Source organism: Mustela putorius, unplaced genomic scaffold (assembly GCF_011764305.1).
Source record: "Mustela putorius furo isolate JIRA1106 unplaced genomic scaffold, ASM1176430v1.1 tig00003845_pilon_pilon_pilon, whole genome shotgun sequence".
NCBI lineage: Eukaryota > Metazoa > Chordata > Mammalia > Carnivora > Mustelidae > Mustela > Mustela putorius.
The window spans coordinates 35052925-35077431 of NW_025421998.1; the positions used below are offsets into that span (position 1 = coordinate 35052925).

General features: G+C 37.6%; 1 protein-coding gene across 7 annotated transcripts in view; it reads left to right on the forward strand.

Moving 5' to 3' along the window:
- AKAP9 (A-kinase anchoring protein 9) overlaps window positions 1–24507 on the forward strand; it is a 194641-nt gene that overhangs the window by 19898 nt on the left and 150236 nt on the right. For 4 of the 7 annotated variants that reach the window (XM_013047837.2, XM_004776451.3, XM_013047841.2 and 1 more), the window contains exons 1-2: window positions 16886–16941; window positions 17586–17650. In XM_013047837.2, coding sequence (XP_012903291.1) covers window positions 16935–16941; window positions 17586–17650 — 72 coding nt within the window. In that variant the 5' untranslated portion in view covers window positions 16886–16934. Of the gene's footprint in view, window positions 1–16706; window positions 16792–16884; window positions 16942–17585; window positions 17651–24507 lie in introns of those variants that run through there. The other 3 variants (XM_013047840.2, XM_013047842.2, XM_013047838.2) reach the window with 3 other exon arrangements.

Genomic DNA, 24507 nt, shown 5'->3' on the forward strand with positions numbered 1-24507 from the left:
AAATAAAAATATTCTGCTTCAGGGGCACCTGGGTGGCTCAGTTGTTAAGTGTCTGCCTTCAGCTCAGGTCATGATCCCAGGGTCCTGGGATTGAACCCCACATTGGGCTCCATGCTCAGTGGGAAGCCTGCTTCTCCCTCTCCCACGCCCTCTGCTTGTGCCCCTTCTCTTTCTCTCTCTCTTTGTTTCAAATAAATGAAATCTTTTAAAAAATATATTCTGCTTTAAACCTAATAAAACTTGATTCTTTGCCCTTGGTGGCAGGAAGAAAGTGAATATAGTCACGGTTAAGGGTATAAATTCTACCATCTGAAAGACGCAAGATTGAGTCCTGAGTCTGCCTTTTCTCAGCGCCACAACCTTGGGAAAATTGCTTAACTTCTCTGTAGCTCAGTCTCCTCATACCAAAATAGCGATGATACATTCCTCATAGAGTTGTTATAATTATGTTGAGATAATGGTCATAAAGCATTTAGAACAAGACTTGCAGGTATTTGGGAGACAATCAGCAAATATTATCCGTCACAGTTTTTTTTATGGCGGGCAATTTGAACCTTTCAGCCTGCATAATTTCTTCCTATTTTATCATCTGTAGTTTTGTTCCCTTTTAGAAACTGAAATTCTAAAACAAAAGAATGTTGCGTAACATCTTGGTCTTTATTCTTACTTGTTCTCTTATTTATTTTAAAAACCAATGCTTACGTTTTGTAAATGTACATTCTAGTTTATCATTACTAATATTCAATCAATAATGAGGTAAATTTCCTTAATTGAGGCATATTTTCTTGGTATGCCTATTTTCTCATGTCAGTGCTTTTATGATGATAAACCATTTAGGGCCATTTTGTAGAACCCCATTGGATGAGATGTGGAATGTAAACAGGTCACATAATATGAAATTATTACATCACCAGATTCATTCTGAAGTCCGAGTAAAGTGTATTTCTCATTTCATTGGTTAACCCAACTATGGTAGAGTAGAACAAATAAGACTTTATTTTTCTGACATAAGAAGTCTAGAGATGAACAGTTAGTGTTAGTGGTTCAGTGGCTTAGCAAAGTTAGGTCAAATATCTCTGCAGTTCTCTCTCTTGAGCACAGGCAAAATGAAATGACTGACAGCTCTAGGAATCTTGTCTAGGAAGAAAGGGTGATGGCTGAAGAGCACATGAGCTACCTCTGGTGCTTCCTTCTTACTTTTTTTAAATTGTGCTATAATTTATGTGTAGAAAAATGAATTATCTTAAACCTACCAATCAATGCTCATTGACAAATGTACACACAATACACAAATGTGATCATTACATAAAGCAATACACAGAATATTCCTGTCACCCTTGAAACTTCCCTTGTGCTTCTTCCTTTCCAGCCAGTTACCTCATCAACCCAGAGGCAATCATACTTCTAATTTCTATCAGTAAAGCTTAGTTTTGCCTTCTGGAATTTCATAAAAATTCACATAAAAAAACATGTAATATGTACACTTGTCTGCATTTTTTCATGTAACATATTTTTGAGATTCTCCTATGTTATAAATATTAAGAGATTGGATCTTTTATTGCTAAATGGTATTCTGTTACCTGTTCCTTTTTAGTCAGAATACCAAAAACTTTCTTAGATGCTTTCCTAGTAAATGTTTACCTGCTTCTCATGGGTCATATCTGGTCACATGGCCAGTCCTTGTTGCGAGAGAAGCTAGGAAAGTACTTCTCCTTCCAGCTTCTATCATCAGAGGCTACAAAGGTGGATCAGGTTGGGAATGGCTTTTGAGTAACCAAACAACATCTGCTAAAATGAATTTCACAGTTTTAAATTTTATGATGAAACTTCAATTTCACTGTTTTTATTAAAAAGTGCTAGTTACTGTATTTATTTATTTATATATTAAAAAATTCCAGAGTAATCTAAGTTTAAATTGGAAAGAAATGAGTGAAAAAAATTTTAATGAGAACTGTGAAGCTGCTTGCTTCCAATTAAGAAAATCATCTTAAATTAAAATAAGGAAATTGTTTAAAAAATAAAAATAAAAATGTAAAATTATGAAATGTGAATTGGAATACTAAAAAATAGTATTTTCCAAAATTGTACTATCCAATAAAATAGCCACTAGCTACACATGGCTATTTAAATTAAAATGAAAATAGTCAGCCTGTCAGTTGCACTAGCCACTTTGAAGTATGCAATAACTTCATGGCTAGCATATTAGTGTGGATATAGAATATTTTTTCAGTCACTGTGGAAAGTTCTGTAGGACAACATTGCTTAAGATAAAAATAACAAATAATGATTATTTACCATCATTAGAATAGAATCTTAATTGATTTGGAGAACTATCAAAGAGTGGAGAGTAGTTTTACTACAGAGAGATTTAATTAATTTTTAAGTGAATATTAAAGCAAGAGAGAGAAAGAGAGAAGTGAAATATTCATTTTTCCAATAAATACTTATTGAGCACCCATAATATGCCAGATTTGGGGAGTGTAGCAATGAACAAAATAAATAAAATCACTGTTTGGGGGGCATTTCTGGCATGAGCTGGGACAGAGACATAAAATAAATGATACCAGGTAATGATAGTGCTATGAAAAAAAATGAAGCCAGGCAAGGAATGGAGGAGAACATTCCTACAGGGGGTTCAGGAAAGGCCTTCTCTGGTAAGATAATTGTGATGAGACCTGAAGGGTATTAGAGAGTTAGTGGTCTACCTACCTCCAGAAAGAACATTCCGGGCATTGGCAATATCAAGTTTGAAGACCCTGAGTTAGATAATGTTTTTTTTTTTTGTTGTTGTTGTTGTTTTGTTTTGTTTCATTTTTAAAGAAAGACCAAGGAGACCAGTGTGATTGGATCAGAGTAAGTAAGGCAGAGAGGGTAGATGAAATCAGAGACCATATCTGATAGGTCTTATGAGGATTTGATGTTTTACTCCATATGATGCATTTGAAGGAAATACAATTGAAGGGCTTGAGCAGAAGAATGACATGATGTGACATGTTTTTAAAGGATCAGTCTGGCTATTGTATAAAGAATATGCTGTAAGGAGCCAAGGGGAGGAAACAGAGAGGCTAGTTTCATAACCTTAGCAAAAGTCAGGGTGAGAGATCATGGTGGCTTGGACCAGGGCAGTACTTGTGGAAATGGAGACAAGTCGCAGGATTATGGATATATTTGAACACAATTTACATCAGTGGACTGAATAAGAATCATGAGAGAAAGAGATGGGACAAGAGTGACTCCAATATTATCAGTCTGAGGAACCTCTAACGTAGGATAACCATTCACTGGGAGATGGAAAACTGTTGGGACAGCAGGTTTTGGACATACCCAAATGTGTATTGCATATTCAAGTAGAATTATCAAATAAGTAGTTAGATATTTGAAATTGGAGTTCAAGAGAGAGTCCTGTTGGAACTGTAAGTAGGCAGCATATAGCAACATCACCAGGTGAGATCACCAAAGTAGTGAGTGGAAATAGAGGAAAGATCGGAGGACTGATCTTGGGCACTATAACATTTAGAGGTCAGAAAAATAAGAAGGAGCCAAACCTGAACATTGGATTTGCCAACATGATGGCCACTGGTGACCTCAACAAGAACAGTTTGGGTAGAGTTGTGGGGAGAAAGCCTGCTCCCCATGTCTAGTCCCAGTAGTACAAAAGGTCTTAGGGAAGAATAGCTCCCACTTAAGAGGATTGCAGGGAAAGCAGTGCAGTAAGGGGAGTGAGTTTCAGGAGATCAAGAAGTGAAAGGAAAAGATGAGAGAAGAGGTTTCAGATATTTGGGATTTTGCTGACTACACTTGGTGAGTTCTAAAGGGCACATTGGAAATGTTTGATTTGAGAAATGAAACAGAAATGGGGAAAGGAAGCAAAAGATGGGGGTTGTATGACAGAACATGTGAAAAGTTCTCTTGAGCTTTAGTTTTTAAAAAAGTGGAGAATTGAAGCCATTAACTGGATGATTCTGTCATTTGTTCTATTCATGTCTTTTGGATTATTGCATTAATTCTCATTTAGGTTGTATTATGCAGATACAACTTCCATAAATCATCAAAGATGAAACATGAAATTAAAGAGAGGGAGTCAAAACTGTATATAGGCTCTGTAGATTTGTTGTTTTCACTACTTTCTCATCTCTAGTTCCTAGGGACTCCTATATGATTGCTACAATAAGTTGAATTAAAATATATAGAAAGAAATTATCACAACAAATTTATTGACAATCACTACATGTTTTTCATTAACAAAGGTAATTGGAAGAAAAGCAATCATGAAAAGTACAACAATGGTGATAATAGAGTATGTGATCCATTTCCAATTCCATGTCTTCACATCTAAGCATTTTTTTAATTATTATTATTGATTCCATTGGTCTGTCTAGGCAGGATTGAATTTCATTGATATGTAAATCACTATTCCCTATTCCATAAGAATGCAAAACTAATCAGACATACATACCAGAAATGAGGACAAATTTTGTGAAATCATTACTTATACCAGTATATAGAGCATAACATGCTTAAAAATACATTCATACAAATGAGTTGTATATCTTTTATTATTAGGTTTCTTTAGAGCTGCTATTCAGATCACAAGTATCCTTATCAGTAAAATGAAAATCAGATATTGATTGGCAACATGCCTAATTGAAGTCTTTATAATCAATGCTAAGTCGTCATGTTTTTATATTTAAGGGTTGGGAATGGAAATGTTCGCTGGTGATCTCCCCTAACAGCCAAAATAAATGCCTTTTGAATTACAAAATATATTCTTTGAACATCACCTTTATTAGATTTTCACTGAGGATGTATTTCACCAACTTAGTACATTCGAAATGGTATGAGTATAGTTTGTTTGGTTTTTTTTTTAAAGATTTTATTTATTTATTTGACAAAGATCACAAGTAGGCAGAGAGGCAGGCAGAGGGAGAGGAGGAAGCAGGCTCCCCGCTGAGCAGAGAGCCTGATAAGGGGGGTGACCCCAGGGTCAGGATCTGAGCCGAAGGCAGAAGCTTTAACCCACTGAGCCAGTCAGGTACCCCCTGAGTATAGTTCTAATTTGCATTTGTCTTATGAGCTAGGTCCACATTCTTCCATACTTTAAAGTACTATTTACATTTCTTTTTCTGTGAACTGTTAATATATTTGTTTTTCAAACCTAGATTATTTAAAGATGATCTTCCCATATTAAAATTATGTCATATGCACATTTCCCCAAATTTAAATTCTATAGCAATAGCTACAATTAAAATGGTAAAAAAGAAATGGTAATTTCATATCTGTGTTGCTACATATTTGGCATTATTTATATATAGAAGCTGTCTTGGTTTGTTTGGGTTGTGCTAACAGAATACCATAAACTGGGTGGTTTATAAACAAGAGAAATTTATTTCTCACAGTTTTGAAGGCTTGAAGTCTGAGATGAGGTTGCCAGCATGGCTGGGTTCTCGTGAGAACTTTCCTCTGGGTTGCAGACTGCCAACTCCTCATTGTATCCTCACATGGCAAGAAACAAAGAGGGAACTTTCCAAGATCTCTTTTATAACGGCACTACTCCATTCATGAGGGCTCCACTGTGGAGATCTAATCACCTATAAAACGCTCTACCTTCTAATACCATAACAACAAGAGTAAGATTTCTACATAGGGATTTAGGGGGAGGGCAGACATTCAGGATATAGCATTAGTCTTGTCCTCAGACTACCTGCGTCACTGTCACAGTGCGCTGCCTGTTAAATGTGCAGATTCCTGGGTCCCTTAGGTCTGGCTCAGACCTTCTGCCCTAGAAATTTACATTTCTAGTAAACATTCAATATAATTCATAGGCGCAGTAGCACCCAATATAATTCATAGGCACACTAACGTTTGAGAACCACTATAGTAGAAGGTATAAAGTCAAGAAAGTAGCAAATGTGGACGTCAAAAGAAAGCTGGAATAGCAATGCTTATATCAGACAAACAATTTTATTTATTTATTTATTTAAAGATTCTATTTGAGAGGGAGCACAAGAGGGGGAAGGTCAGAGGGAAAAGTAGACCCCCTGCTGAGCAGGGAGCCTGATGCAGAACTCCATCCTGGGACTCAATCCTGGGACTCAATCCCAGGACTCCAGGATCATGACCTGAGCTAAAGGCAGTCATTCAACTAACTGAGCTACCCAGGCACCCAAGACACAATTTTAAACCAAAGCCTGTGACAAGAGGTGACGAAAACTACTATATCATAATAGAGGGGACTATCCAACAAGAAAATCTAACAAATATAAATATCTATGCCCCAGCATGGGAGCACTCAAATATATAAAGCAATAACAAACATAAAGGAACTCATTGGTAATAATAAAATAATGGTAGGGGTCTTTAGCACCCCACTTATATCAACGGACAGATCATCTAAGCAGAAAATCAACAAGGAAACAGTGGCTTTTAAGTGACACACTGGGCAAAAAATCTGGGCAAATGTAATCTGGACATTAACAAAATATTAAAAAATTTTGAAACTACTAAAAAAATGTTTAAAAATGAAAGTTAAAATTGCTCATAAAGGAAAATCAGCAAAATTTATAACTCTAAATCAATTTTTATCTATAAACTTTGAGGTTCTATATTTAAATTAGAAACTTGGGATTTTTTTTTCAAAAAGTGATATAGTTATATCTCAGTTTATCAATGTTGACGTCAGATTCAACTCCTAATTACATTAACTCTTTTTAAGGATTTAGGTAGTTTTTATAAATCATTGCTAGAGAGTTTCAAGTGGCATTCTAGTCATTAGATTAGAAAAAGAAATTTGTGGGGCACTTGCTGGCTCAGTTGGTGGAGCTTGTGACTCTTGATCTTGGGGTTGTGAGTTTGAGCCCCATGTTGGGTATAGAGATTACTTAAAAATAAAATCTTTAAAAAAAAGAAAAGAAAAAGAAGCTTTTGGTGATTGTTGGCTGGTAACTTATCCAAGAGACTCTCTAGTAAAGTTTTGAGGACTGCTATGCACATACACACATACACACACACACACATACACAGGGTATATGAGCACATTCAAGATTACTTTATATACCTTCACAATGGTGAGTTCTGTTCCTTGTTTCTTGGATGAATGATGAGGGAATAGAAATTAATGTGAAAGGATGCCTGTCTGGGTGGCTCAGTCGGTTAGGGATCTGACTCTTGATTTTGCAGGTCAATGATCTCAGGGTTATTAGATCGAGTCCTGCACTGGGCTCTGGGCTGGACATGGAATCTGCTTAAGATGCTCTCCCTCCCTCTATTCCACCCCCCTCAATAAATAAATAAATATTTTTTAAAGAAAAAATCAATGTGAAAATATATATTCTGGAAATATAGAAAAAGTTCTAATATTTTATGTTATTTTACCCTTTTAAAAAGTTTTGTCCATTTTTCTAAAGATGTTTTTTATTTATTTGACAGAGAGAAATCACAAGTAGATGGAGAGGCAGGCAGAGAGAGAGAGAGAGAGGGAAGCAGACTTCCTGCTGAGCAGAGAGCCTGATCTGGGACTCGATCCCAGGAACCTGTGATCATAACCAGAGCCTAAGGCAGCGGCTTAACCCACTGAGCCACCCAGGTGCCTCAATTTTGTCCATTTTTAATGGCATATAGTTTAATAGGTTTGTTAGGTTCCTTAAAAATGAGAAGTTATACTCAGATCATCTTTGGCCATAGAGTTTTTGTGCGTGGATATCCTGGAATGTAAGGTAGCCCAAGACATTGGGCTCTATGACATTTCTGAGTCATAGAGTTCCTCCGGGAACTTCTAAGATTAGGAAGTATGGCATGACAGGTCTCATGGAAAACTGGAATCATGCCTAAATTATCTTAGTTCACAAGGCATTTTACTTTACAGAAGGAGAAAATGTGACTCCATTCAAAATGGAGTTCTAAAATTGGTTGGAATTTTATGCCACACTAACTCATAGGAGGTGAGCCTCCTTTGCCCCCAGGCTTCACAGAGGTTCAAACATTAGTAGCCCAGGAAAGACAAGCTGCTTTCGCTCAAATCCAAGCCATAGCAACTCAGAGCAGTGTGCCTAAAAAAGGACCTCATAAACATAGTGGGTGTACAGCATTTTACAGATTCTTAGCTACAACAAAAGAAAAACTGGAAGATTAATTATTTAAACTTTCCTTTCATGTTTAAACTAAATGTATCTTGATTCTAAAAACCACATGGACCCTTGATACAACTCTTTTGGAAACTTACATAGTTTACATGGCAATATGAAAATCCTTGAAGATCTGAAATTAGTATGTATTCTACTTAGTAATCAGTTTCAATGTTTTGGATTTCTGGTTTATAATTCCATCTTGATGGTAGGTACACTTTCTATTTTTCTAACACATCATTAGGTTCATTAGGCCACTTTTATTTTTTTTAAAGATTTTATTTATTATTTGCCAGAGAGATAGCAGCACAAGTAGGCAGAGCAGCAGGCAGAGGGAGAGGGAGAAGCAGGCTCTCCGCTGAGCAGGGAGCCCAACGCGAGGCTCTATTACGGGACCCTGGGATCATGACCTAAGCTGAAGGCAGCTGCTTAACCAGCTGAGCAGGGGCCCCTCATTAGACCACTTTAAACAAGTACTAGTTTCATGAGTCATTAATAATCTTTTGAAACCTAAAATATTAAGTGAAAATGTCCTAAATTTTATTTAGTACATTCTTTAAGCATGTACTGATTTTGTTTGGACAAGCAGGTTAGCAAAATGGAGTTAACATTTAGATCATTCCGGGGCCAGGACATGGTAGGACTTTTCCTACCCAATCATGAAAAGTAGGGCAGGTTATTTAACCTCTCAGGCCTTTGTTTCTTATTCTATACAGTGTGGAAGATACATCACTATGCTTCCTCCTATTTTCTTTATTATATATCCTTCATCTCTATTAATAAGTAAAACAAACCATTTTTGGCTTTAGCATTTAATGTCTTTTTCTTCAGTTTAATTTAAGGGCCTAGTCACCTATCTGCAAAATAAGCTAAAATGTACGTCCCATAAATATTTGCCTTATGAAGCCTGTAAGTTGTGTATGGGTTTCTGGCATGGCAGGAAATGTGACTGCTGAGTCAATGTATGGGGAGCCCCTTGAACACCTTTCTGACTAGAATGGGGAGTTGGTGAGGGAGAAGAATTGGAGTTAGGGGTCATAATAGAATTGGAGCAAGTTATGGAAGGCTTTGAATAAATGGATTTAGGATTTGAAGTTCATCCTACATGCAGTAGGGAGTCATTTTGTAATGGAATGACTTTATGAAAGTTGCATCTTAGAAAACTAATCTGACTTTTATGGGGAACAGTATGTAATGGGGAGGAATGAATCCAATGTACCGTCTTAGAGTCTTCTGAAGTTTTCAAAATATGGATAATCAGGGTTTAGTCTATCATGTTGGCAGTGGAAAAGGAAAAACTTAGAGGAAATTAAAAGACAGTGGGAAAGAAGGCACAAAGGGACATGTTTCTAATAAATATGACAGATGAGGTAGAGAAGAATACAAGATGTCTCCAAAATTTTAAGTTGAGGAGACCAGAAGAAGGTCATTAACTGAAACAGAGAAGTTTGGAAATGTTGATATTGGGGGGAGGATCTTAAATGTTGTTTTAAGCAATTTGAATGGCAAGTGATGGTGAGAACTGTACAGTGGAAATGGTAGCTGGTCATGTCTTCTAATTAGGGAAGAAGCAAAGCCATGAAGCTGGACAAAATAGTGAAACAATGAGGTAGATAATTACTATCTGGTTTAGCAGAAAAATTGGAGATGAAACTTTTGTCTGAATAATTTTGGTCTAGGTTAGAAGAAGATAACACTGTTTATTATTATATGATCTTGTATCTGCACTCTCAATGTTTTATCCTAGCCTTGGAAAAATTGAAGGAATCAATCAGTAAAATACTCAGTATTTAGTTTCACAATGAACACTTCTGAAAAATGAAAAAGACAGATACCTGTTTGGAAAGAGTCATTGATGAGATATTTGAGAGAATCTGACTCATTTTAAATCTGAGTCATTTTTAAATGGTTTGCATAACAAAATACAGAATTCATCAGCCAGTGAGGTACCTTAAAGAATTGTATTAAAATTTTAAAAGTCTTTGTACATTTTAAAGATTTGTGGACAAGGACACAATTGAATTGCATATTGATACTTGACTTAGGCAAAAACTCCAGAAAGCCACATATTAAAACAAAACCAGAATTATAAAAGAAAAATGTGTCTGTCTTTAAATGAAAATGAGGGGGGCATCTGGGTGGCTCAGTGGGTTAAAGCCTCTGCCTTCAGCTCAGGTCATGATCTCAGGGTCCTGGATCAAGCCCCGCATCAGGCTCTCTGCTCAGTGGAGAGCCTGCTTCCTCCTCTCCCCCTCTCTCTCTGCCTTCCTCTCTGCTTACTTGTGTTCTCTGTCTGTCAAATAAATAAATAAAATCTTAAAAAAAAAAAAAGAATGAGGTTAATAAATCAATCATGTAGTATTGTCATTAAAATAGGTGTGACATACAAATAGGAGTTAAGCACACAAGAAAATGCAAAATAACTCTGCTATGGTAAAACACATAGTTTAAACATTTAATGAAAATTACTTGGTTAACTTAAGTGAGTTATTAGAATTTGGTTAAGATCCAGTGAATGGCAACTAAGGTGATCAAATATATTTTAAATAGACCGTATAAGAAAGAGCTAAAGAAAAATGATTTACTCTATTAGAGAAAAGGCTAAAGACAAACTCTAGTGTCCCTTCTGAATTTAGGAGTTATATTTACTTCCAAACAATTTTAGAGAGAACCATCTTTTTTTTTTTTTTTTTTTTTAAACACAGAATTTAAAGAATTGCCTCAGTTGCTGCTGCAGCTTTTGTGAGGTCATAGGTCAGGTTTTGACCTATATCGGCTACTAAAATGAAGTAACTGCTAGGTCTTACCTGACCAATTTGTGAAGGATCAATTAACATGGAAATGGCAGTCACAAAAGACAAGCATACCTCAGAGATATTGCCATTCAGTTCCAGACCACCATCATAAAGGGAGTATCAGAATAAAGCGAGTCAAATATATATTTTGGCTTCTCAGTGTATATAAAAGTTGTGTTTGCTGTATGCTGTAGTCTCCTAAGTGTGCAATAGAATTATTCTTAATTATGTCTTAAAAAACAATGTACATACGTAATTTAAAAATACCTTTTTGCTAAAAAATGCTACCCATCATCTGAGCTTTTGGCATTTCATAATTGCTGATCATAGATCACCGAAACAACTATTAATGAAAAATTTGAAATGTTGCAAGAATTACCAAAATAAGACACAAGTGAGCAATTGCTGTTGGAAAAAATGGTGCTGATAGGCTTGCTTGGCATAGGGTTACCAGAAACCTTTAAAAATTATTTAAACTGGGGCACCTGGGTGGCTCAGTGGGTTAAAGCCTCTGCCTTCGGCTCAGGTCATGATCACAGGGTCCTGGGATCGAGCCCCACATCAGGCTCTCTTCTCAGCAGGGAGCCTGCTTCCTCCTCTCTCTGCCTCCTCTCTCTGCCTACTTGTGATCTCCGTCTGTCAAATAAATAAATAAAATCTTTAAAAAAAATTATTTAAACACGTAATGTCTGTGAAGATCAATAAAATGAGGCATGGCTGTACTGTGGGGAAGGATGGAGAAAGCTTCTCAAAATATGGTTTAACTATAATTGGAGCAGTCTCTTGTTTGCTCTTCGCAATAGGTACTCCTCATATACTAGTTTGCTATCTTGCCAATATGATCTAGCACTACAAACAATCCCCAGTTTAAGATGGTTCAACGTACAATTTTTGACTTTACAATGATGTGAAAGTGATATGCATTCAGTAGAAACTGTTATTTGAATTTTGGATTTGGATCTTTTCCTACTTTAGTGATATGCAGTAGGAGACTTTCTCGTGATTCTGTGCAGCAGCAGCAAACCACAGGTCCTAGTCAGTCGTTCTATTATGAGGGTAAAAAACCGATGCACTCAGAGCTATTTTGTACCCTTACAACCATTCTTTCAGTACAGTATTTCAATACATTATTCAATAAATTTTCACCTCAGTGTCATTTTCAATAAACTACATGGGATAGTCAACATTTTATTATAAAATAGACTTTAAATTAGATCATTTCGCCCAGCTGTAGGCTAATAGAAGTGTTCTGAGCAAGTGTAAGGTAGGCTAAGCTAAGCTATTACATTTGGTAGGTTAGGTGTATCAAATGCGTTTTCATTTATGGTGGATTTATTGGAATGTAGCCCATCATTGTTGGAGGAAGATATGTATTTAAATGGAAAATAGAGGGACGCCTGGGTGGCTCATTTGGTTAAGCAGCTGCCTTCGGCTCAGGTCATGATCCCAGCGTCCTGGGATCGAGTCCCACATCGGGCTCCTTGCTCCGCAGGGAGCCTGCTTCTCCCTCTGACTCTGCCTGCCACTCTGCCTGTGCTCGCTCTTGCTCTCTCTCTCTCTCTCTCTCTCTGACAAATAAATAAATAAAATCTTTAAAAAAAAATAAATGGAAAATAGAAAAAGTACCCTTAGAAATCTTTAATTCCCTCCCAATCCCATCTTGTTTCATTTATTCTTCTCCTACCCCCTTAAACCCCCATGTTGCATCACCACTTCCTCATATCAGGGAGACAAACCATAAGTGACTCTTAGTCTCACAAAACAAACTGAGGGTTGCTGGGGGGAGGGGGGTTGGGAGAAGGGGGGGTGGGATTATGGACATCAGGGAGGGAATGTGCTTCGGTGAGTGCTGTGAAGTGTGTAAACCTGGCGATTCACAGACCTGTACCCCGGGGATAAAAATAATATTATATGTTTATAAAAAATAAAAAAGTTTAAAAAAAAAGAAATCTTTAATTCCTCTTTGGAAACAGGTGTAGTGCAGTTCTTACTATTAAGTAAACACTAAAAGCAGTGTAGCTAAATTATGAGTTGTACAGATGTTATGCAGGAGAATCACTGGAATGTAATTCCAATCTGGAATGACAGATTTTCCTTCTCAATTCTGGTCCACTGGAAGTGACTTTCAAAGGCTCTTTGTTGAGAAGGATACTGAAGCAGAGTTTGCACTCAACAGGAAAGAGTTAAGGATTGATTTACAACTTGCATAGAAACCTCGTTACCCACCTTTCTAAATGCAGCGGCCATTTCTCAGGTCTTATTTTACTTCACTTATTAGCAGCACTTGCCACAGTTCCTCCCCGTGAAGGCAATCAAAACCCTACAGGCTTAAGAGAAATTTTGCCCCTCCCTTAACTACCTGGGAAAGTCTAAATTGGGGGTCTTTCCCAGAATTTGAGTCATTACAAGATATAAATTTTACCTGAATGACTTATCTGTATGGCAGGGAAAACATCTGATTACTAAACAACTTTTTTACTTATAAATTGCTCTCCTCCCCTTTGATGCCCTAGGCCACATCTCATTCCTTCGCTCAGGATAGCGTATGTACCTCATTTTACCTTTCTGTCTTTGAATCTCTCATGTATGTGGGGCTCCTGTAGATGGAAAATTAAATGCAATTCTCACCCATTAATCTGTTTATGTCAATTTAATTCTTAGGCCATCCAGAAGAACCTTTGAAGAGTAGAGGAAAATTTTCATTCCTTGCAGTATCCACTGCAAGGAATTTGCAGTCTCATTTGGTGAGGCCTTTCCCCTTCCCTCTTCGAGGTGGAGTGCTCTGAGACTGAGTCATTGAATCACATCCTCACCTAAACTTGCTCCGCAGGGCAGCAAGTTTCGATAGGAAAATAATGTGAGCCACAAATGCAAACCACATATGTAATTTGAAATTTTCTAGTAGGTACATTAACAAAAAAAGTAAAATGAAACTGGTGAAATTCATATATATATATTATTTAACCCACTATACCTCAAATATTAGCATTTCAACATATAATCAGTATGAAATATATTTTTATATTAATATGAGGTATAAAATTATTATTTTTTTTTCTTCAGGAAATATTTTATTTTTGTTCTAAGTTTAAGAATTTTTACTGACAGAAAATCAGCACTTTTGGAAAATCTCTCACATAGCCTTGCTTGACTTCTGGATCTTGGTTTTTATAGAAATATCAACATATTTTCTCTTCAGTAAAGTCATTCCATCCATGATTGATGAAATCAGTCTTAACTTCCAATTTCTGTACTTGGCTATGACTTACGAAGCTCTTTGGGACTTTTTTTTTTAATTCCAAAAGAGTGACTTTGTCTAAAGGAGATGGAGTGGTAAATATGCAAGGTACTTTTTTTACTGTGGACACTCATCATTAATATTAATGAGATATTTTAAGTTCTTTTGTTTTAATTCTAAGTCTTTGAAATTCACTGCTACACTTATAGCATACCTCAGTTCAGACCAGCAGTATTTCACATACTCAATAACCACATTTGGCTAAATTGCTGCTGTATTGGACAGCATGGCCCTAGATGGTCTTATCCAAACCCTTAACTTAAAATGCCATCTATATGCTATTCTCAAATTTATATTTCTTGCTTGGACCTGTCTCTTGAACTCCAGGCTATGAGGGTCAATGTGATATCAATTCTTGGATACTTAATATATGGCTAACTTGTATCCAAAACTGAATGAACTTGGTCTCCTTTAAATTAGCTCTTCCCCAACTCAGTTACAACCTTGACTCCTCTCTGTCTCAAGCTTCACATACAAATACTGTGGCATTATTAGTTGCATGTGCAAAATATATACAGACTCTGATTTACTATCACTACCATGGTCCAAACTCCCATTATATCTTGTCTGGGTTATTGCAACAGCATCCAGACTGATTCCCCACAGGCTATATCCTCATAGCAGCAGATGTCTTTTAACAACATAAGCCAGATCATGTCACTTACCTACTCAATGTTCTCCAATGGCTCCCTGTCTCACTGAGAGTAAAAGCCAAAGTCCTTCTAATGACCTTCAGAATGCTATAGGATCTGGCCTCCTGTTACCTCGATACTTCCTCTCACTATTCTCCTTCCTCACTGTACTCTAGCCACCTTTACATCCCGCTTTTTCTTTTACATGACAGTCACATGTCACAGACATGACAGTCACAGGCCTTTAGACTTGCCGTAACCTCACTTATCCCCATGGCTCATTCTCTCATCACTTTCAAGTCTTCGCTCAAATATCTTTTCAGGGAATGAATGAATGAATGACATGACATTACATGACACGACATGAATAGGTGCCATAAGGAAGCATCAGAGCACAAGTGCCACACGCTCTTCTAACATAAGTCAACACACAATTAACTTTCAACATCTACTGAGCATCTATTATATATAAAACAGGTGTATATGATTGGTCTGTCTTAGTGAAGGGAAAGTTTGAAATAATCTTGTTGCTTTAGAAGGTTTTTGGACATTTTTAGTACATAGTGGAACAGCTGACTTCCTTTGTCATTGAGAAAGTAGTATCTACTAACAAACATCTTGTCAGATAATTTAGGGCTTCCTCGTTTTGGCAATCAGAATCTAGAAACACAATCCCTTAATCCAGGCAGTATTTAAATCACTGCAATATTATAACACCTGGCTGTAGTCCTAGTTTGACTCTTAGCTAGGTGGGTGACTAAATAAATCACTTCTCCTTTTACTGGCTCAATTCTTTTATTCCTATGATAAAATGCCTCTTACCTATTGCCGAATTCAGGTTAACAGGTCAGTATATACTTGAGTGTTAAAACTGGCACAAATATGTATGCATTGTACAGTTTGAGACTAAAAAGTTTTTTATTTTTTATTTTTATTATTATTATTTTTTAAAGATTCTACCTATTTATTTGACAGACAGAGATCACAAGTAGGCAGAGAGGCAGGCAGAGATAGAGGAGGATGCAGGCTCCCCAATGAGCAGAGAGCCAGATGCGGGGCTAGATCCCAGGACCCTGAGACCATGACCCGAGCGGAAGGCAGAGGCTTAACCCACTGAGCCACCCAAGCACCCCTAAAAAGTATTTTTTAAAATCTAAGAATTTATAAATGAGAGGTCTTTAAACCTAGTCTTCGGGTAGTGGTAGACTTTAGATCTTTGGTCTTTTCATTTTTCAACCCTATTTTCACTAACACCACTTCTATGATTGAACTCATAACTTATTTTAGTTCACACCTGCTAGTTTGAATCCAACCTAGCTCAAAACAGAGAAACATGATCAGCCTGAGTAATCAACCTGAGACATTAACATGTGTAGCTTACCACAGAAATGGATTTGAGAGTAAGAGGGTGGGGAGAACAAAAGTATTGAGGGAAGAGATGAAAATTATTAAAATGGCTCAATTCAATCTAACAAGTGTTATGGGGTGCAAAACACTATGCTAGCTAGTCATTTCAGTAATGTCAAGATAAGCAAGACAGCCTCTGCCATGAAGGAATCTAGAGTATGAGGTGGACTAAAAAGTGGTGCATAAATTACTAAAATATCATGCAGAGTACATAAAGGAAATATAGTGGAAAAACAACTACCATTAATTAAGGACATTTTAGTATGTCAGAGGCAGTCACATATATTGACTCACATATATTAACAATCCTTCCAAAACTTCAGGTAACCTGAGGGAGGATAGGTAACTTGTTCAAGGTCATTCAAGCTAGAAAGTGTGTTCTCCCCAACCCAGGTTCCAAAGCCAACGTTCCTTTCAGGACGTCATTGCTGAGAGGGAGATCGAAGGAGGAGTGGAAGGGGAGTAAGTTGTGACTGGATACTCCTAACTGCGGTGGAGGGAACAAAGAGATCAGAAAAGCTCTTTGGGCGGCGCGTGAGGTGGGCCTTGAAGGATTGAATCGGAGATTGGGCGGGCCGGTGTGGGGGAAAAGGGAGGGGCTTTGAGCTAAAAAAGTAATGAGAACTGCTGGCTGATCTCCCAAATTCTTCGACAGGAGGAATTCATCTAGATCCAAAAACTAATGTCCGGTGGGTCTTTTCCTCTCCGCCCCACCTTAGTCTTTTCCTCTGGGTTCTTCATCGGTCACCAACTTCGCCCTTAGATATATATTATTTTTGTAACTTGAAAAATCTCAGTGTTTTAAAAGCGAGTCCCTAGCTCGGTGGGTGGAATCCTGCCGGCGCCCCTGGCACACCCCCTCTCTCCCAGCTTCTCAGCCAGACCGCCACCTGGGGAGCGTGCGTCCCCGAAGAAGGGCGCTCACCCTCGCGGGCTTTTCGCCTGTGGGGGCCGGAGTCCGAGGCGGGCTCCCGGGCCGGGTACCCCCGCAAAAACACCCGAATCCAGCGGGGGCGGAGCGGCACACGGGGCGGGGCCCCGGGCGCACCTGCCCGGCAAGGCAGGGCTCGCGGCGGCTGCGCGGACCGACGTGCCCCCCCTTCCCACTCCCGCCTTGCCGTGTGTTTACGTGGAGACGAAGATGGCGGCGGCGGTGACGGCGTTCCCTGTGCGGCTGAGGACGGTCAGCCAGTGAGCGCGGAGACTGGTTCCACGCCGGGCGGGGGGAGCGCCAGGCCCGGCCCTGCTCCCTAGGCGGCGGATCTTGCGGTCCCACCTCTGTCGGAATCGACCTTCCCTTTTTACCCCCGACCCTCTCCCTGTCTTCCCTCAGCTTTCCCTTCAGAGGCCATGGAGGACGAGGAGAGACAGAAGAAACTGGAGGCCGGCAAAGCGAAGGTAAGAGAACCGGAGGCTCCCGGAGGCTCTTGGGCCCGCGGTGGGAGGCGGTGGCTGGAAAGGGGTGGGAGAGGGCCTGGCAAGCGGCGGTCGCAGCAGCCCTGGTTCGCTACCCGGGAGCGAGGTGCTTCAGGACCTGAATTTTACGCTTGCCCTCTTCTCTCTTTTTTTCCAATTGAAAAAGCCTGGTGTTACTACCTAGCAGATGACACTTCCGTGATGATTGGCTGGTGTGGCTTCTTTCTTGTGAATGCTCAAATAAAACCTTTTCTTTACTGTATAGCTATAAGCTGGTATTCATTGCTTTTAAATCTCCAGCCTTTCACTGTTGTAGGGAGTTTCCTGGGTAGTGCCGGCATTGTGCTTTTCAGGGTGGGGATTTAGGGCTTTTCTTTATTTAGTGGGGGATTTGTACGCCGATCATCAGCTTAGCTTTTTTTGGTGGCACGCTGGCACTTCTGGGTGTGTGATTGGCCTGTGACAGCTGCCTTAGTGGTGGTTTGAGTGTGCCACAAGTGCCAGCTGTGAAGTTCGCGTTGGGGGCGTTTTTAGTAGCATAGCTTTATATGTTTGTGTTTGGAGGTCTTTGTCGTGGCATGCGCTTTTGTATTGTGTGGAATGTTAGTGCAGACTGTGAATGGAACTGCGGGGGACGAAAGGTACCATATTCTAAGCAACCTATAGAATTCCTGCTTCAAATAATTGAATTGTTATGTATGTCTCAGGGAGTCACTATTCTATGTCTGCGTGGAAGAGAAAACCTGTAAAGCGAACAATACAAGACTATAAACAGTTATTACTCACTGGGCGTCGTGAAAAAATTGATGTAGACAAGTTGTAAATTAAATAGCGTATTTCTTTTAAAAATCACATATTCGAGCATATTTTCTGGCTGTTCTCAAAGGTCCCCTACCTCGGTTAAGACGACGTTACCTTTTATAGATTATATTCTGTCCTATTAAAGATAATTGTTAGCAATCATACTTGGACCACAATTAAATTATAATATAGTTAACTGTTTTTCTTTCTTCCTCTCCTTTCGTCCCTTCGAATAAAACGAATAAAGGAGGCTGGCTCCATGATATTAGTAATGCTCGAGGGGCCATACTGCAGAGATGCCTTGGTAGATGCTAAACACAAGTTTCTTAGATGATTGTGCATATACACTAGCTTCACATTTCTGAAATAGAGTTGGCTTTCCCCTAAGTTCCTTCTATCTAAGATCAGAGCTTGAGTGCTTTTACCTGGTAGATTTTACTTTAAAATCTGTAAATGGTGAAAAAGGGGAATCAGTACATTTTCAGAAGCACAAAGTTGCTTACATTTCTGCAGCTTGAGCTCAGCATTTCTGAATCCAAGAAAGTGGAGGTAAAGTGTGTGCCTCGTTTGGAAAGCATTGATCTTCTAGTTAGACATTTTGTTTTTTAATTCAGACTTTGTATTGCCTGCCCCCAGAAGTGTCTTTCCTAAAGGTAATGCATGAAGCAGTCCTACAAAATATCCTTTACTTTGGACAATACATATTGTAACAGAGGATTTATTTTCATTGATTTGGCCAAAAAAACCTCTGGTTTCTTTGTGTCTATGTGTGTTCTTGCCTGTCCTTCAAAACTCTGCCTATAGGGTGAAAATCTTTTTCTTTAATATTCACTTTTATTGTATAAGATTATTGTCTATTCTAGCGTTGAGCCCAATTTTTCTAGTCAGAAGTAAATCTGTCAGATTTATAAGGCAGGATATGTTTGCTGGAACATTAGCTGTACAATCTGAAAACACTGGAAACAGCATTCAAAGAGAATATTAGAATAATTATTTTCTAAACCATATCATGTAAGTGCAATGGAATATTATGCAGCCATTAAGATTTTGAAGACCATTAGGAATATGGGAATAGAATGAAACAGCATCATCAAAATTAGTGTATACATTATTCCATTTGTTTAAACTTGTGTGCTTTTAGATTAAGACTTAAAATTTTTGTATTGTAAAGTCATTCAGCAAACCTTTATTGAACTGTTTTATAACAACAGTTGGAAATTTAGAGGGGATGTCCGTCTCTGTTGTTAAGTTGTTCACAGTTCAGTGGAAGAGACAGACACTGGGTAATAAGTACAATGAGAGAGGAGGTACAGTGGGATTTGGGGTGAATTTTTTCACTTGTAAAAGTGCATTAAATGCTGCTACCTTGTTTTTGAGACTGCTTTACAAAGAAGGCTCTTGATATTAATGCAGCCAATCATGGTGCCTGACCTGTATCAGAAATCACTTAAACTGATCAATTCTAAAACTGATTTAGAAACTTGGCTTTCTGAATGTCTTATTTGTTCATTGAACTTGGTTTTATGAACCATAACTCAAAATTTTTTTCTTGGTGTTCAGTAAGCTGATCATTGAAAAATTTCCTTTTTGTATCTAGATTTTATAAATGATTATTTTTTATGGTTTGTATGCAAAATAGTATGCTTTATAAATAACAACCAAAATCTGCAATGATAGAATAAATTCTGGTAATGTAGCCATTCAAATAATGCTATAAAGACTTTTTGAGTTGGGAAAATGTCCACAAATAATGCCAGCTTAATAAAAATGTTATGTAAAATATATATACATACTTATATATGAAGATGCCTGAAAAAAATGCACTAAGATGTAAATGATGGCTATCTCTGGGTTGTGGGTTATTGGCAATTTAAATTTTTTTTTACACTTTCAGTATTTTCCAAATTATAATATTTCTTTTAGGATCAGTAAAAAATGTTTAAACATCATTTTTAAATACAATAAAATGTTATCAAATACAGTATGATGAAGAACTTTTTATATCGTATGGTTATTAAAGAGAATTAAAAAATGAGACACAGAAAAGGTAGGTTTCCCAAGGGCCCTCACTTTGGTGTAGTCCTGCAACTGTCATTCTTATTCCAGTGCTGCTTGTATTACAGAGTTGGGGGAGCCACTATTAGACTTGCATAGACTTCCTTTCTGTTTTGTAGTTCTTTTTTCCTTGCTGTCTGTTCTCATTGCCATGGTCATACTTGTCTTGCCTTGCTCCATTTCATCTGCCTCTTTTCCCAATTTGCTGTTTGAGATTTGCTGTGACTAGAAAACTCAGTCCATTTGATAGGCTGGTTTATAAAAATCAGAGCTAATGGAGACCAGTGAGTGGGCTTTATGATAGTTGAGTTTTTCTACTTGTTTTTTGTTGCTGTTAACTTCCTCAGTGTTAATGTAGCAAGAACCCTAACCCATGGAGATGTGAGACATTACTGCATTATTAAGTAAATATTTTCAGAGCTGGGCTAACCCCATTTACAAGGTGCTGATGGGGATGACACTACATAGGGTGTCTTTGTGTTAAGCTACTTTGAATGACTTCATTTTTTCCAAGTGAAATTATTTATGCTGTCATGTAAAGAAAGTATTATAATATTAGTGAACAAAATTAGGAGACAGTTGGGTAGTTAATATTATTAATTAATGTTACTACTCCTATACATTCACACTGGGTATACTTAACAGAATTCAGTAAAATCAATGTTTTGCACCAGCTATTCAGCATAACGTATTATTTGTTGAATAATGATTTAAAAATTTGCCTCTTTAAAAAATTTGCCTCTTGCATTCAGTGAGTAGTAATTATATGACTTTTATTTGTTTAGTGAGCATTTTCAATTTGAAAAATAGTACCAGTTGTATGCAAAAAGGGACAGAGCTTGGTGCAAGCTGTGTTACTTTATTGATAGCTGGACTTTTTAGTTGCTGTTTACATTCTGATAGACAAAGTTACTTGTGGTGCAAAATTGTTCTTTGCATATTTCAGATACATTGCTCTTCCACTAAGAAAATTGCTCTTCATCCTTGTTTCTCTAAAACTTTCTAGTTTTTTGTTTCTTTTTGAGCTCTGCGTGGGGCTTTTTAGACATTTCATTTAATTCAGACTTTGTACTGCTTGCCCCCAGAATTATCTTTCCTAAGGTAATGCATGAAACAGTCCTACAAAATATCCTTTACTTTGGACAATACATATTATAACAGAGGAGTGCAACAGGAGTTGCATGCTCTGCCACTGAGCCAGCCAGGCACCCAAAACTTACTAGTTTTTTATTCTCATATGTCACATAGCTTACTTAGCTTCAGAATGGATACAGGAGTTTGATACCTTCATCATCATTTTTTCCCATCATCATTTATTCTAATAGTTGTGTGTTGTGACAAAAACTAATTCAAGACCTTCAGGCTTGGTTTTTAATATCCTCGAGAGGGATAATATGGAGGAAAGTATGGGCAGAATAGTCCTTTTTTTTTTTTTTTTAAGATTTTATTTATTTATTTGACAGAGCGCAGGTAGGCAGAGAGGCAGGCAGAGAGAGGGAGAGGCAGGCAGAGAGGGGGAGGCAGGCTCCCTGCTGAGCAGAGAGCCCAATGCAGGGCTTAATCCTAGGACCCCTGGATTATGACCTGAGCCACCCAGGTGCCCCAAAATAGTCTTTTTAAAGTGTATAGTGAAGAAAGGCTTCTAAAGCAAATCCAAGAAATGGCAGGAAGTGGGTGAAAAGCCATAATAAGATCCAGTGAAGAGAGACTTAGCAAAGAGGTCTGTCATGTGTCGTCACTGAAACTGAAAGTCGAATTGAGCACATGGAAGAGAGGAAGTGGCAAAGATAGGATATATCCAAGTGACGAGAATATGACAAGTTGGGGCAAGAATTATTTTCAAACAAAAACACCTCTTATCTTTATATATAAAATTTGTAGGAAAAGCTAAACTATGACTGTAAAATATCTATTATGGGCTACTATTTATTGAAATGTAAGTAAATTTCCAATATCGAACTAGAAAAATTTCTCATGGAAAATTGTTAAACATTAAATGGTAAGGAACATTATTTAAATTTCTTTGGATTCCACTAAAATGAAAATTAAAATTTAAAACCTTAATTTGGAAAAACTTATAGAGGTTGTTTTGCATCTGGGGTATATATGTATAAGAATTTATAATCTAGCTATTTGGCATGCTGTAAAAGAAACTAGGACTTTTGGAAACATTTATTTGCTTATTTGTCCAGTTGACATTTTTGAACGCCTACAGCTGCAACTATGGACTTTTACTTAGCAGGCAGTTATTTAAATTATCACAAATTCTGCAGTTTATTTTCTATGGGAATAATCCTGTTGCAGGACATGAATCTCAACAGGTATTTTGGAGAATAAATGAGATCGTGATTGAAAACTTAAGTTCTGGTGCTAGATACAAAGAAGCTATGATTTTTTAAAATTGAGATGAGGGGCACCTGGGTGGCTCATTGGGTTAAAGCCTCTGCCTTCAGCTCAGGTCATGATCCCAGGGTCCTGGGATCGAGCCCCGCATTGGACTCTCTGCTCAGCAGGGAGCCTGCTTCCACCTCTCTCTCTCTGCCTGCCTCTCTGCCTACTTGTAATCTCTGTCTGTCAAATAAATTTAAAAAAAAAAAAATCTTAAAAAAAAAACACTGAGAAAAAATAAAATTGAGATGAAATTCACCTAACAAAAATTAATCATCTAAAAATGAACAGTTTGGTGGCATTTGGTAAATACAGTTTGCAATCACCAATTCCATCTAGTTCCAAAACATTTTTATCATCCTAGAGTAAAACCCTATACATTAAACAGATACTCTTCTTTCCCTCCTTCCCCTAGTTCCCAACTACCACCAGTCTGCTTTCGGTTTCTATTGAGTGTACCTATTCCAGATGTTTCTTATAAATGGAATCCTATAATATTTGACCCTTACCAGCTGGCTTTTTTCATCCATGCATCTATATTTCATTCCCTTTTATGGTTGAATAATATTCTATTGTATGTAGCATTTATTGTACTTTGTTTGTTCATCCATTGATGGGCATTTGAACTGTTTCCTCTATTTGGCTATTATGAATAGTGCTGCTGTGAACATTGGCATGAAAGTACCTGTATTCATTTCTCTTGAGTATATACCTAGGAGTGGAATTGCTAAATCAAAAGGCAATTCTGTGTTTCTTGAGAATTGCCAAACTGGATTTCCACAGCATCTGTACCATTTTACATGTACACCAGCAATGTATGAAGGTTCCAGTTTCTCCGTATACTCACCAACACTTACTGTTTTCTGTTCTTTTTATTTTAACTCTTCTAGTTGGTGGAAAGTGATATGTCCTTATGTTTTGATTTGTGATTTCCTAATGATTGAGGATGTTGAGCATGTTTTCATACACTTTTTGGCCATGTGTCTGTTTTGGAAAAATGTTTATTTAAGTCCTTTGCCCATTTTTTAATTGGGTTGTTGCCAATTGTTATATATAAAATATTAGGTATTGTATGCATTTTTTCTGTACGCAGGGACAGAGAGTGAGAATACATGTGCTCAGGTGGACAGGAGAGAGGGGTAGACAGAGAACCATACATCTCCGTAGGATTATCTTCCATTGTGCTTCTCTCTCTCTCTCTCTTTTTTTTTTTTTTTTTTTAGAGACTTCCAAAATTTAAAAATTTTAAAAAGAGCCTGTTTTTAAAGGGCTCTTCCAAAATTTAAACTATTGCTTTGAATAATAGGTTCTAAGTGAATTGATAAGAGCCTGATACAGAAGTTTGGTTTCTGTGTGGGCTATTGAGTCATTTCATTCCATGGCCATCTGTTTTACAAGTGTATGCAGTTGGTCAGAAGAGCACCTGTTGGGTTTTTGGCTTGGTTATTACCGATCCATTTTCACTGTGGGAACAAAATAACAAGTCTTGTTCAGTAACAAAAAGGCCTGTCATTTTCATATGTGAGCCCAGTATTTTACTAGTATAACGTATTTTTGTTGTCATTTTGACTTCCTTTTTACTTCTAGTGTTTTTG